The sequence below is a fragment of the Eschrichtius robustus genome, chromosome 5, assembly GCF_028021215.1.
Source record: "Eschrichtius robustus isolate mEscRob2 chromosome 5, mEscRob2.pri, whole genome shotgun sequence".
Classification (NCBI taxonomy): domain Eukaryota; kingdom Metazoa; phylum Chordata; class Mammalia; order Artiodactyla; family Eschrichtiidae; genus Eschrichtius; species Eschrichtius robustus.
The window spans coordinates 72952996-72966106 of NC_090828.1; the positions used below are offsets into that span (position 1 = coordinate 72952996).

The window sequence follows — 13111 nt, forward strand, 5'->3', positions numbered from 1 at the left end:
AACTAAGACCCAACGCAGCCAAAAAAAAAAAACAAAAAAAAAAAAAAAAACTTATGAATTGTTTACTTCTGGAATTTTCCATTAATATTTTTGGACACTGACCACGAGTAACTGAAACCACAGAAAGAGAAACCACAAATAAGGGGGGATGACTATAACCAGCACTACCCAGTCTCCCCATATAAGCGAGGATGAGAAAAGCAGTGTCACCCACTTGTCACCATCTGCTGTTTTATCCCATTCACAGTGTTTTAAATGGTTGCTCTGTGCCTCCTTTTGATTGTTTCATAATGGGCCCAAAGTGATCTGGGAAATGTAATCCAAATATAAAGTAACAAATTATATTACTAATAAACAATCCACAGGAAATGGGCTTGCTCTTCTCTGGGAGATGAAAGAATGCATTACAAATATTAATGAATTCTTAATCCAAAAAGGCTTGCACCAGCCACAGAACTACTTAATGGATACTGATCCTTGTGTTCATTATCAGAAAATTTATGTTTCATTTAGAAAAAAACAAAAAATGTGAAACAGTACTCAGGAAACTGAATCTTCCGACTAGCAGTGAAAAACATATAAATAAGGTGCAGCAAGGTGGAAGGAAAGTAAATAAAAATAATAACTAGCCATGTAAGTGGAACGTAAGAAACTCAGTCATGTGAAATGCAGGGTCACATTACTGCGACATTAATGACATTTTCTCTGGTCCTGAGTTCCCATGGCCCAGGAGCTAATCACCAAGTATACTAGTATACAAACTTTCATTATTAATGCAGGCTGTGCCGAGTGCCTGTGACAGGAGTTTACAGTATTTGACCTTTGCTAGAATAATAAGTTTCGGGCCAACAGTTTCTCGATTAGCATCAATTAGTGAAGACGTTCTATCCAAACAAGTAAAACAGGTTTGGTTCTTGGTGCAGTTTTTTCATTTTGTTTTTGCCTTAAACAAAAGAAAAAGGCGTCTAATCTTACAAATGAGAACAGAAGTCAGCATCTTTCAGAGCTGGGGCTGAAAGATGATGTGCTCTTGAAGCAAAGCCAGACGGGGAGGGAAAACAGAGGGGGTGGGGTAGGCGGGGGCGGGTCTCTACCCACGGGCTCTGTGCACACACCGTATTTACTGTATCATTAGCAACAACAGTGCTAGCTTTTTAAATAGATGGCTATTTTAAAATCCAGTGCGTGTTCACAACCGTAAGTCAACTATTTGTATAGGCAGGTAGAACATTAGGACTCTAGATACTTTTCCAACAATACGGTTTAAACAGAAATCTATGTGTGTTCGACACTGTGGAAAAAACATTGTTTACTGTCTGATGCATCCTGAGTCACTGCCATTTTTAAGCAAGCATCTCTGCCTTTAACTTTCCTTTTCGAATTAAAATTACCAAGATAATGAAACCAAATTACCACTGTGAGACACTAATTTGATGTACAAATTTGGGCAATCCACAAACACTGCCCCACCAAAGAGGAATCTGCTTAGTGTATTTAATTATCATTTGGACCAAAAGCATCTAATATGGAGAATATTTCCTTCAACCCATTAAAACGTTGAATGTTGCAGAACTAACTAACTCTCTTCTATTCATAAGGCCTTGCAAAGACCTTAGTAGAAATAAATTTATTCCTATGGAGAAAAACAAACCTTGGGATATTTTCTCAAAAACCAAAGATATCTAATTTGGTCAGGACAGAGGAGACGAGGCCCTGTCAGGGATTTCTCTGCAGGTGTGCCTGCAGCCTAAATGAGACCCTTCTGGCTTGCCACTCTGCCCAAGCTTGCCATGCCATTCATTGCTACCTGATGTCCCTCTAAAATGCCACAAAATAAATAAGTAAACAGTAAGTGTGAAGTGATTAATATGTTAGCTAACCTTATTGTGGTAATCAGTCTGTAATTTATATATATATATATATATATATATATATATATATATATATATATATATATATCAAATCACTACGTTGTATACCTTAAACTTACAATGTCATGGGTCGATTATATTTCAATAGAGCTGGAAAAAAGTTTTTAAAGAGTGAAGTCCCACTAAAACTAACACTGATTTTTTTATTAATAAAACTATATCTGAAATGCAGTATTCCCCAGAGTCTCTCAGGTGTTCTCCAATCCTAGGGCCCAAGCAGCATCAATTCATCTGCAGTAGCACAGACTATAGGAGGGAAACCTCTATTATCTGTTTTATATAGATGAGGTATACTTGGAGAAGACATCATGCCCATCCTCAACCATCAGACATAGGAAGCACATACACACTAATTCAAGAAAAAAGGACAAATGATGAAGCTAATAAGAATAAAAGTAAAATGCTGTGCACAATTTGTAAAAAGGAGTAATTCCAGTGGGGTAACCGGCAAAAGAGGCAGTGTGGGAACTGGAATTTGAAAGAAGAGAAGCAATCTGACAAAGAGATATAGCAGGAGGGGGAGGGCAAAGAGAAGGAAGAAAGGACATTCCAGGAATTTCCCCAAATACTGATAAACAGGTCAGATTCCTTGGCACAGGAAATCACTTCATACCAAAGAGGTTTCCAAGTTCCAGCTAATGACTGGATTGTAAACAATGCTGTCCGAAGTAAGAAAGTTCTAGAACAATAAAAGATTTTGGACACTCACCAATTCACAGTACCATTTCTAACATTCAGAGCTTAAGGTTTGTGCTCTTAATTTTACCCCACATAAACTGCAAATATCCACTAAATGATTCAGAAATAATGCATATAACATCTCAAGTAATACACTCATTCAGGAGATTACAAAAACAGATACCAATTTCACAGTCCCAGAGCATATCTTAGATCAATTCCAAACATGTTTATGTGTAAATGTGAACAATTCTTACAGTGGCATATGATCAATAAGGCCCCAATTTATCTTGCCCTCAGTAAACAAATACTCAGAAAACCTAAAAGAAGATCAAAGAACTTTTATGATTCCAGGTATCATTATTTTGGAGAGGCCTTCCTCACATCTGATTGAAGTTAAATAATGTTTGGGTTTTTATTGGTAAAGTTAAGTGCAAAAAGTTGGTAATAATAAGGGAAGTCAAAATACTTCGTGCAAGTAATCCATAAGTCCCTTGTTCCACCCCTTTACAAGTCTGAATTTTCACCAACAATTAAATTTTATAGCTGTTCAAATGCTGGATGATGTAATCAAGGAAACACATCAGTATATAGCGCTGGGTGGTAATAAACAGACTGTGGTCAGATTACACTTGCCAAAATCCATAACCTTTAAACATACCACAGTGAATTTAGATTATAGCGTTTCCCTAATTTGTGAACAAGAAAACAAAACTGATGGTTAATATTGATAACATGAATCTTTGTAAAAGTATAGCCTGGGCAATCAAAATAGTTTATATATAGGTTGAACTAAAGAAATCAACCTATTCAAATCATCTTTTTTTTTTTTTTTTTTTTAAAGATTCCCTTCTTCGAGAAGTTACTGTAACAAAGAAAAAACCTTCTCCCAGAAGATTTCTTATAAGCACTAGTTCTGCCTAATTCCAATACATGTAGTTTGGGGGCTGTTTTGTTGCTCGCTTACCTGGGGACTTTTTGGTTGATCTTGATGGCACAGAGTGAGACTGTCGAGGCAGCAGAGGTGACGAAGGCAGAGACATGGAGACACCTTTGGCCAAGCTCACCCTGTAGGCGTCCTCTGCCACTGGAAGGCTGCTCACAGAAAACTCGCCACCATGGCCAGGGGGCAGGACTGAAGGGGAAGTCTCCAGACCAAAGTCACCTCCTGGAGTGGAGAGAGAAAACCTTACGTTAGGCCGTCCGTGATAGCTAGATGCGAATTTAATTCCTAAGAACTACATTCTTAGAATTCCCATATGCCATATGTGTGTGTGGAATTTTTTTTTTTTTTTTTAAGATTCTTCTCGCATCCCATTCACTTCATACTCCGCGTGGCACAGAGTCCACCGTCCTACAACTCAACCAGCCCAAACCCTTAGTCATGAGACTGGAACCATGGCTCACTGATGAAGCAGGTTCTCCTCGGTATTCAACCCCTAAATGAACTTAAGGACAAACAAGCTTACTATTACGAAATTAAACATTCTAGGGAACTCCCTGGCAGTCCAGTGGTTAGGACTCTGCTCTCTCACTGCCGAGGGCAACAGTTCAATCCCTGGTTGGGGAACTAAGATCCTGCGAGCCACGTGGTGCAGCAAAAAAAAAAAAAAGGGAAATTAAACATTCTAGGGTGGTAGACGTATTTAAAAAAAAATACAGAGGAGGCAATTGCAGTGTAGAGAGGACACAAGGAAGGGACTATGTCGGCTAGGACCAGCACCTCTGAAAAAACACAGCCAGTCCTCAAGTACTCAGATGACATGCTTTCCTCCTCACCCCCAGGTATATACAAAGAAGCAACTGAGATGGTGCAAGAAGAAGAGGTAAATCATTTTCCTGATGACTAAAAAAGCATCTTTAAGCTCTGAATTATATACAGCAGAACTGGAAAGATATAGAACGTTTTCCACGAGCAAACTTTTCTCTCTGATGAAAGTTATCCAACTGATGAAAGTTTACCACGCCTTCCTGACTCCGAAAAACCGAGGCCTGGATTTGAACTTAAACCGTTTTTCTAGCCACGTGGGAACTCAATTTTTGCAGATCTTTGCATACAATACTCAAAAAGGATGCAACCCCAACTGTCAAGTTCCCAATGGCATCACTGTACTTGTTTTTCATGTTAGGAGGCACGGTGAAGTAGAGAGTTAGCCCCTCCACAGACCAGGGGGCATTTAAAACAGGCAAACGGGCTCTGGCATGGCTTTCAAAGGCAACTCAAAACAAGCAGAGCTGTGAACAGAAAAGCCACAGGTTCCGCAAGGCATAAGTTGGCACCATCAGAAAGGTAATTTCAGTCTCAGCTGGGCCAGCTATGCTTGAAGGGGTTTTAATAAACTTGGGAAACTAAATATCCAAATGACTGACATTTGAAGAAACAACGAGAATTACCAGGAAACTCTCACTAGAATTTTCAAAAACAAGGACATTATGCAAACACCCAAGACAAACGACTTTCTGCCCATGAGGGAGGGAAGCAGGAAGGAAGGAGTTAATGGAGATCCTTACTTCCTAAGTCCAAGTGAACTGCAGTGTCTCCCACCCTGGTCCTCTTACAACCCCTGCCCACCCTGCTTCTCGAGCCTGCACTGTAAGATACTATCACCACCAATTCCCAGGACCCAGGAGCTAATCTTAACACCACCGTGGACAAGCCTGAAATCTTTCAAAAACCTCCCCCCCTTGGCGTCTTAAGCCAGGGTGTGAAGCTTCCTAGCTGCTTCCCCTTCAACAGTCTGGCGAGGAAACAGATCTTAAGGCAGAACGGGGGATGCACCACAATGCCAACTCCCACTGGGGCTGAAGGTCCACCATGCTGAGACTTGGGACAGTTGAAGGGACGGTTGTTTTCTCTGGTCCAATATCAGGTTCTCATGACCAGTCCTCACCACCACCTCCGTCGCATCTTAGGAATGCAAGCAGGTGCTGTACCTACAAGAATGGTGCCTGGTCATCTGATCCCTGGATGTGTCCCAAGAAACCCTAGGAGACAGACAAGAACTTGGAAAGCACTGAGGCCACAGCCCAGAGCCCCAGGGAGTTACACACACAGAATGTGGGGGGCCTTGAAGAGGTGACACTGGTTTTCCACGTGGCTTGAAGAAAGCTACTGTGGCTGCCCTTACACTGCCTAAATCACCAACCTGGGTACCCAAAGAGCTATGTATGGGATGGCCTGATGGGAGCAGGCGCTGGGACAAGGCACTGTCTTTTCCTACTCACACACGCGTATCTCTGACTGTCAACAAACAAACCCCAGATTTCAGGTCACTTAATCTGGACGAGGACACAAAATGAGGGAGAAATGCATCTTTTATGACAACATTAGAAATAAAACAATGAGCCCATTACTGAGAGAGGGTTTATTTTCTTAAATACTTGGAATTCTTCAGTGATACAAGAGAAATTGGGGACTGAGGGATAAAAGAGAATTAAAGAGTTTCCTAATTACAAATTCTGCCCCTAAACTTTGTTTATATCAAGCAAAGCAAATATTTTCATTAACTGCAAATCTGGTGGGGATGAGTTTCCAAAGAAAGCCATAACCATGAGGACCTTCAGCCTTCGGAGCAGCTGTGCTCCAGCACTTTGATTTTACGTGGTCTGCAATAAAACGGGACTTAGAGATGGGGTTTGGGGAGGCAGGGTTTCTATTTCAAGTTTACTTTGACATCTCACCATAATATTAGTCCCAAACACGCTGTTCTGTTGGTTTATTTTTCAGACACAATTAAAGACCCCTAACTTCCAACTTCCTTTTATCAGAAAGGCACAAAGCAGGGAAAGAAGTTTTATGTATGAGCAGGCGACGCAAAGAAGTGGGTGATCCAGTGGCTTAGAAGCTGGAGACAGCACTCCGGAGTCTGGTGCTTTAACTGCATCAGGCAAGGGGTTCAGGTCAAAGTCAGTCCAAGAGCATCACAAGGATGCCGACGCCAGTGCCAGAAAGTGAAAGTCTCCTGGGGCATCCATAGGACTAAACAATATTGGTTCTAGGCAACATGACACCAGAAATTCTCCAGTTGATTGAACATTCCTCAACAGATGCTTCAAGAGGTTTAAGAGGAATTAAAAACATCTCACTGCAATAACCAGCATGGCCTGCACATTTCTTTTAGCTTTGAATACATGTTTTTCTGTTGACTGTGACCTATTTTATTCCCCACCTCAATTAAGTGATGGGAAATACACCTCAGTCCCCCTTCCTGTTGCTGCAGCAGAAATGCCCAGGCCAGGTAGAACGACGCATCCTTTCCAGGGTAGGAAAACGATATTATCAACCACCTCCTCCAGTTCCCCTGGCAGTATTTCCCATTGATTCACCATGGACACTCACATCCACCCCAACGTGCTTTCACTCTCAGAGAGCACCTAGTCCAATCACGCAGGTTCTCAGACAAGAAGCCAGGGCATGGGGGTTATCCGTGAGGAGCAGGGCCACAGCTACAACTTCCAAAATCCCCCCAAGTGGCTGGCTCATGCTCTCACATACTCACTACTCTACATATTTAAGAACTTAACTTTGAAAAAAAAAAAAAAAAAAAAAAAAGGAGCTACTCAAAATAGACATGTTTTTATTTTTTTAAAAACATTTATTTATTTGGCTGTGCCGGGTCTTAGTGTTGCAGCACGTGGGATCTTCATTGCTGCCTGCGATCTTTAGTTGCAGCACACGGGATCTTTAGTTGTGGCATGTGAACTCTTAGTTGCGGCATGTGGGATAGAGTTCCCTGACCTGGGATCGAACCCAGGCCCCAGGCGTTGGGAGCACGGAGTCTTAGCTACTGGACCACCAGGGAAGTCCCAAAATAGACATGTTATTGAATGAGTTAATTCTATAAAGGAGTCAGCACATTTCTGCTATAAAAGTTTAGGCTTTGTAGGTCACATACAGTCTCTGTCATTCATATACATAATATACACACACACACATACCTTTTCTTATTTTAAAATCACCAACTCTGAGTTTCAAAAATAAAAGACCAGAAAGGGCATGCGGGTATAAGGTTCTTCCTGTTTGTGATAAATATAAGTAAATACACATACATATATACTTACTCACATGCACAAAAACTAAATCCAAGTCATAGTTTGCAAAGATAACAGAATTATCAAAGGGGATAAAGTCATCCAATAAGGCTTTTTAAATTGGCAGAAATGGCTTTTGATAACAGTTCTTTTTTAATTTTTTCCACTATTACAGGCTGTGAAAAGGGATTTAAACTCATAATGGCAGAAAATGCGAACCTGGGAGATGACGAATGTTTAAAGGCGGCTACGCAGAATGGCAATGTCCAACATTACAGATTAAAGTGCATGGAGTGCAGGATTAGGGAAGGCTTAAAAAAAAAAATGAGGGCAACGAAGCCAGGGAGATGAAAGTAAAACTGCATTTCAAAAAGAGTAGATCTGAGAAAGGCAAGGGTGAGCTTAGACATTCAGGTAAATAGGTCTGCAGATGCAGGAAATAAGATTTCCATTTATTGTGCCATTGAAGTGGCTAGATGGAGGAGGGGGGAATGGAAGCTTAGAATAGAAAGAGAAAAGATGTTCTGTTTATCCAGTTCCAGAAAACGGGACTTGTGCAATACATTTAACTAGGGCATTAAATGTGTTAGGGCATCTTTTGTGCAGTCCCTGCCTGGGAGTGCTCTCACGTTTCTTAAACATATTTTCCATCATAAGGCTTTATGACCATATAACTCATATATATTTACAGAAACCTAGAATATTGGAAAAAATTTCCTCCCGCAAGATCCAGTATCATTTTTGAAACCCTCAGAAGTTTCTCTCTGCAACTGAAAGCACTTTAAACCGCTGTACATCTTATAGGATCTCCCCAACTACCCAGCCAGAGCTGATTGTTAATGTGCATTTTCAAAAAGAAAGATTAATGTATCCGAGAAAGCAATTTTCCAAAACATTATTCACACAGTCATGACTAATTCTCAAACAATACTGCTGAGAGGCAACAAAGCAGCTAACTCCAGAGTACAGAAAAATCTGGTCAATAGGACAAGTTTACCCTTTTGTCTTCAAAACTCCAAGTGGGTTCTAAACAGAGCTCAGTAAAGACTATCCTCACAGTTTTATTCTTAATACTCAAGGGTTACAGAACCAAATGTACTTTATTCCAAAACAGATGAGTAAACAGACTGGCATTTCCTCTCTGTCAAAGTTTTCCCTTTAAGGCATGTTGCCACGCAAGAGATTCTGAGCTTTAAGAATATGTATATGACCTCAGAAACACTCCCACTCCCAAGCCCCGGAGGGTGCATTTTAACATAATAAATGCTTTTTTAGATATACTATGTGTTAGGACAGGGTTTCAGGCACTTTATATCACTGCAGCCAACTCATGAAGGTAGGTGCTAGTATTATGTCCCTCCTTCAATGAGGAAACTGAGGCACGGAAAGCATCAAGTATCTTGCCCAAGGACTCCGGCAAACGGCAGAGTCAGGTCTGAACCCAGGCAGTGCGATCCAGAGTCCATTCTCTCGGTACTGCTCCCCTAAGGAAAGGCTACTGAGAGATGCCTTTCCACATTATATCGTTTTGTATACCTAACAGGGAAGACCAAAAATAGTCTAGGTAGGTCTACACGCACACAGCACCGGGCCACTGTGAGAAGAAACCTGCTCCCTCACCTATTTTCACTTTTCGTGCTGGCTGTTTAATTAGCTCCACAGCGCTCCATCTGGGAGGCACCCAGGCCCAGTGTTCATTAATTTTCTTTCAGTCACACCTTATGCTGTCGCCACACAAGCAAAGTAGATCCGAGACAGATGTTCAGTCATCAAGCACCCTAAATAGTTTCTTCTTCTTTCACTTTACACTGTCAACTCATTAACTCTTGCAGCCTCCGGGCCTGCTCTCTCTGCCCGGGGTGGATGTGCTGAATGCCATTCCCACCACACAGGACACAGAATCCTGACACTCTACATGGCCAGGTGATGAAGGAAGCCGTGGGGCAGCTGTGGCCAAAAGCAACCTGGGTTCAGGGTTCATCTTAAATCTGCGTGGAATTCATTATTCTACATCTCCTTGTTGGGATAAACTCATTCCCCAAGTCCATGGGTCCTGTCAAACACTCCATACTTGGACTCTTGAGATCTGCCAGGCCCACTGCACATGACTGGAGCTGGAGTTCCCAGCCCTGCCACAGAAGGGAGCCCGAGACCTTCCCGGGAAGGCTGTCCTGAGTGCTCTGGGGTGCAGCCTGGGCACCAGCAGTGAGTGAAAGCTCACTAGGTGATTCTCACGTACAGCCAGGACGGAGAACCACCAAAGATTGTGAGACCACAAGAAAGCGGTCAAAAAGATCTGAAACGTTTTTTGTTCCTATTACAAGATAAGGGGTAGGGAGGGAGTGGTGGGAGGGAGATGAAAAGGAAAAGAAACTTGAGGGAATAATCATGTAGATGATTAAGTAAAGGTTCCCATTATGCACAATGTGCATTCCTTGAGTGTATGTATATATACACACCTGTGTTTATATACACATGTGTGCACACACTGTATGTTTTTTTATGTATATATAAATAATGTAAATATACACACTCGTACATGCATGGAAGGTCTCTAAGAAGGACACACAGGATCCAGGAGCAGTGGTTGCCTCTGGGAACAGGAACTGACCAACTGGGAACACGGCTGGGAGGTACATACACTTTTAAATGGTTTACATTTTTTGCTATGTGCGCATGTTTCCTATAAATATTTTAAATCTACGTTTCCTAGGATTGAGCCAGGCGTGGATATGAAGATCTTAAGTCTAACTGGGCCACACACTATGGCCTAACTTGGCAAGTGGGTGAGATGAAGCTCCCTTCCACAAAGACTGTTCAGAGTGACGGTGTGTGTGCTGACTGGTCGGAGGTGAGCTTGTTTCCGGTTGACGGAGGTGGACACAGGACAGGGGAGTAAGAAGAGCCCCAGGGCTGTGCTCTGAAAGAGGTGGGATTCTCGGCAGCCCCAAGCACTCTCGCTCCCACTGTGTAGCACAACCTTCCTCTCTCCTCACCCTCCACCCCTGGCTCTTCCATGTCCTGGTCATCTCTGCTGCTGTGGGTGGAGTGTGGGCGCACTCGTGGAAGCAGCTCACACAGGATAATCCAGAGCCCTAGGGAAACACCAGGTCTGCCAGGGAGAGGGCAAGATGACGGAGGGGTAGGCATGGGGACCCGTTAGATGGAGGGTAGGGGAGTAAGGAGAGGCTAAAAGGGAAAGGAGTAAGGCAGGACGGGACCTAGGAATACAGAGGTAGGAGGAAGAGGGGAGCAGCCAGTGGTGGAGCGGGGCAGGGTAGAGGTAGGGTGCGGGCGGTAAAAGCACGAATTCCCGTTTCTGTTTTAAACTGTTGTATCTGGCTAACAGCCCTCCCAACACCCTGATAAAATACCTGTAACTACAAAGTAAAAGACAACAACTCACAAGTGCAAAATCTACTCCAAAGGATACGAGAGTGCCAGAAAAGGAAAGAATTCCTAGTAATTTTAAGGATGACAATGGAGCATCCTTTGTTTTCATTGCAACAATTGGTGGCCTAACCAGGCTTCAGCCCACAGGATGGGGAGACACCCAACCCCTGCCCCGGTGTTGGCTCCAGTATCTCCCCCTATAGCCACCAGCAGGAACCAACAGACTCCAGTAGATAAAACAGAGCTGATGAGATCTTTTCTCTTTCCATGAAGAGCCAACTCCCCAAAAACCCCCCTCAAAATAATAAATGGTGGGAGACTGAGGAGAATGTAGCTTATTAGCAAAAGGAAAGGGGCTATCTTTTTGAAGATTCAAACAAAGAAGGCTGAGATAAAAATTCAGTGAACTGCTTGTCCCCCTCAATAGAATATAGGGGGATATGGCCTCTATACCCTTCATATGGCATTTCTTTTTTGATTAGTATAGACTAATATTAAAGAGGAAGAAAAGCAAGGACATTCCAAAAGCAATAGCCGATTATTATCCACATTTCAGGTATAAAGAGTAGAACTAACACTACAGAAAGTCCACTCAGTGATAAAGAACAAGCTTGAGGAGGTGTCCCCCAGGATGTAGGGGGAAGGGGCAAACATTTTCATGATGCAAGAGAAGATGACAGATATGGAAAACAAAGGTATTTCTGAGGAGAAACAAGGACAAAATAACTTTTAAAACTCAAAGAAAAAAAACCAATCTTTTTTGAATTGAGGTTTGCAAATTAAAAAAGACCCACCTCAGAATGGCCATCATTAAAAAGTCTACAAATAACAAGTGCTAAAGAGGGTGTGGAGAAAAGGGAACCCTCCTTCACTGTTGATGGGAATGCAAGTTGGTGCAGCCACTATGGAAAACACTATGGAGGTTCCTCAGAAAACTAAAAACAGAACTACCATATGATCCAGCAATCCCACTTCTGGGCATATACACAGAGAAAACCATAATTCAAAAAGATACATGCACCCCAATGTTCACAGCAGCACTATTCACAATAGCCAAGACATGGAAACAACCTAAATGTCCATCGACAGATGAATGGATAAAGAATACATACAATGGAATACCACTCAGCCGTAAAAAAGAAAGAAATAATGCCATTTGTAGCAACATGGATGCAACTAGAAATGATCATACTAAGTGAAGTCAGAAAAAGACAAATACCATATGATATGACTTACATGTGGAATCTAAAATATGGCACAAAGGAACCTATCTACAAAACAGAGCCAGACTCACATAGAGAACAGACTTGTGGTTGCCAAGGGGGCGGAGGGAGGGAGAGGGATGGACTGGGAGTTTGGGGTTAGTAGATGAAAACTATACATTTAGGATGGATAAACAACAGGGTCCTACTGTAGAGCACAGGGAACTATATCCCATCTCCTGGGATAAACCATAATGGAAAAGAATATAAAAAAAGAATGTATATATGTGTATAAATGAGTCACTTTGCCATACAGGAGAAATTAGCACAACACTGTAAATCAACTATACTTCAAAAAAAAATATTGCTAAGGCCAATGGCAAAAAAAAAAAAATAGAACTCACAGTGCTCTAGGCTGTTTCCCTAGAGGGAGACCCATACCTAGACATATCCTGGCAAAACTTTGATAGTTTAAAAAAAACAAAGTATCACAAGCATCCAGGTAAGTATATAGTTTTATAAAAATAATTAAGGGGAAACAAAACTGCAGAGACTTTCAAAGGAACCAGAACCTAGAACCCAACTGCCCTCAGACTTCTTCAATTAGTTCTTAGGGCTGCTGTAACAAAGTACCACAAACTGGGTTATTTAAACATCAGAAATTTATTCTCACATTTCTGGAGGCTGTAGGTCCAAAATCCAGGTGTCAGGTGGGTCATGCTCTCTTTGAAAATTCTAGGGAAGAATATGGTCCATGCCTTTCTCTTAGTTCCTGGGGTTGCCTACAATCCTCAACGTTCCTTGGCTTGTAGACACATCACTCCAAACTCTACCTCCACAATCACATGTCATACTTCCCTGTGTCTGGGTCTCTTC

At 42.0% G+C, this 13111-nt stretch overlaps 1 protein-coding gene across 4 annotated transcripts in view; it reads right to left on the reverse strand.

The window, feature by feature from the left end:
- Positions 1-13111, reverse strand: part of TANC1 (tetratricopeptide repeat, ankyrin repeat and coiled-coil containing 1) — a 239046-nt gene that overhangs the window by 129284 nt on the left and 96651 nt on the right. For all 4 annotated transcript variants that reach the window (XM_068545059.1, XM_068545060.1, XM_068545061.1 and 1 more), the window contains one exon: positions 3577-3777. In XM_068545059.1, coding sequence (XP_068401160.1) covers positions 3577-3777 — 201 coding nt within the window. The remainder of the gene's footprint in view (positions 1-3576; positions 3778-13111) is intronic.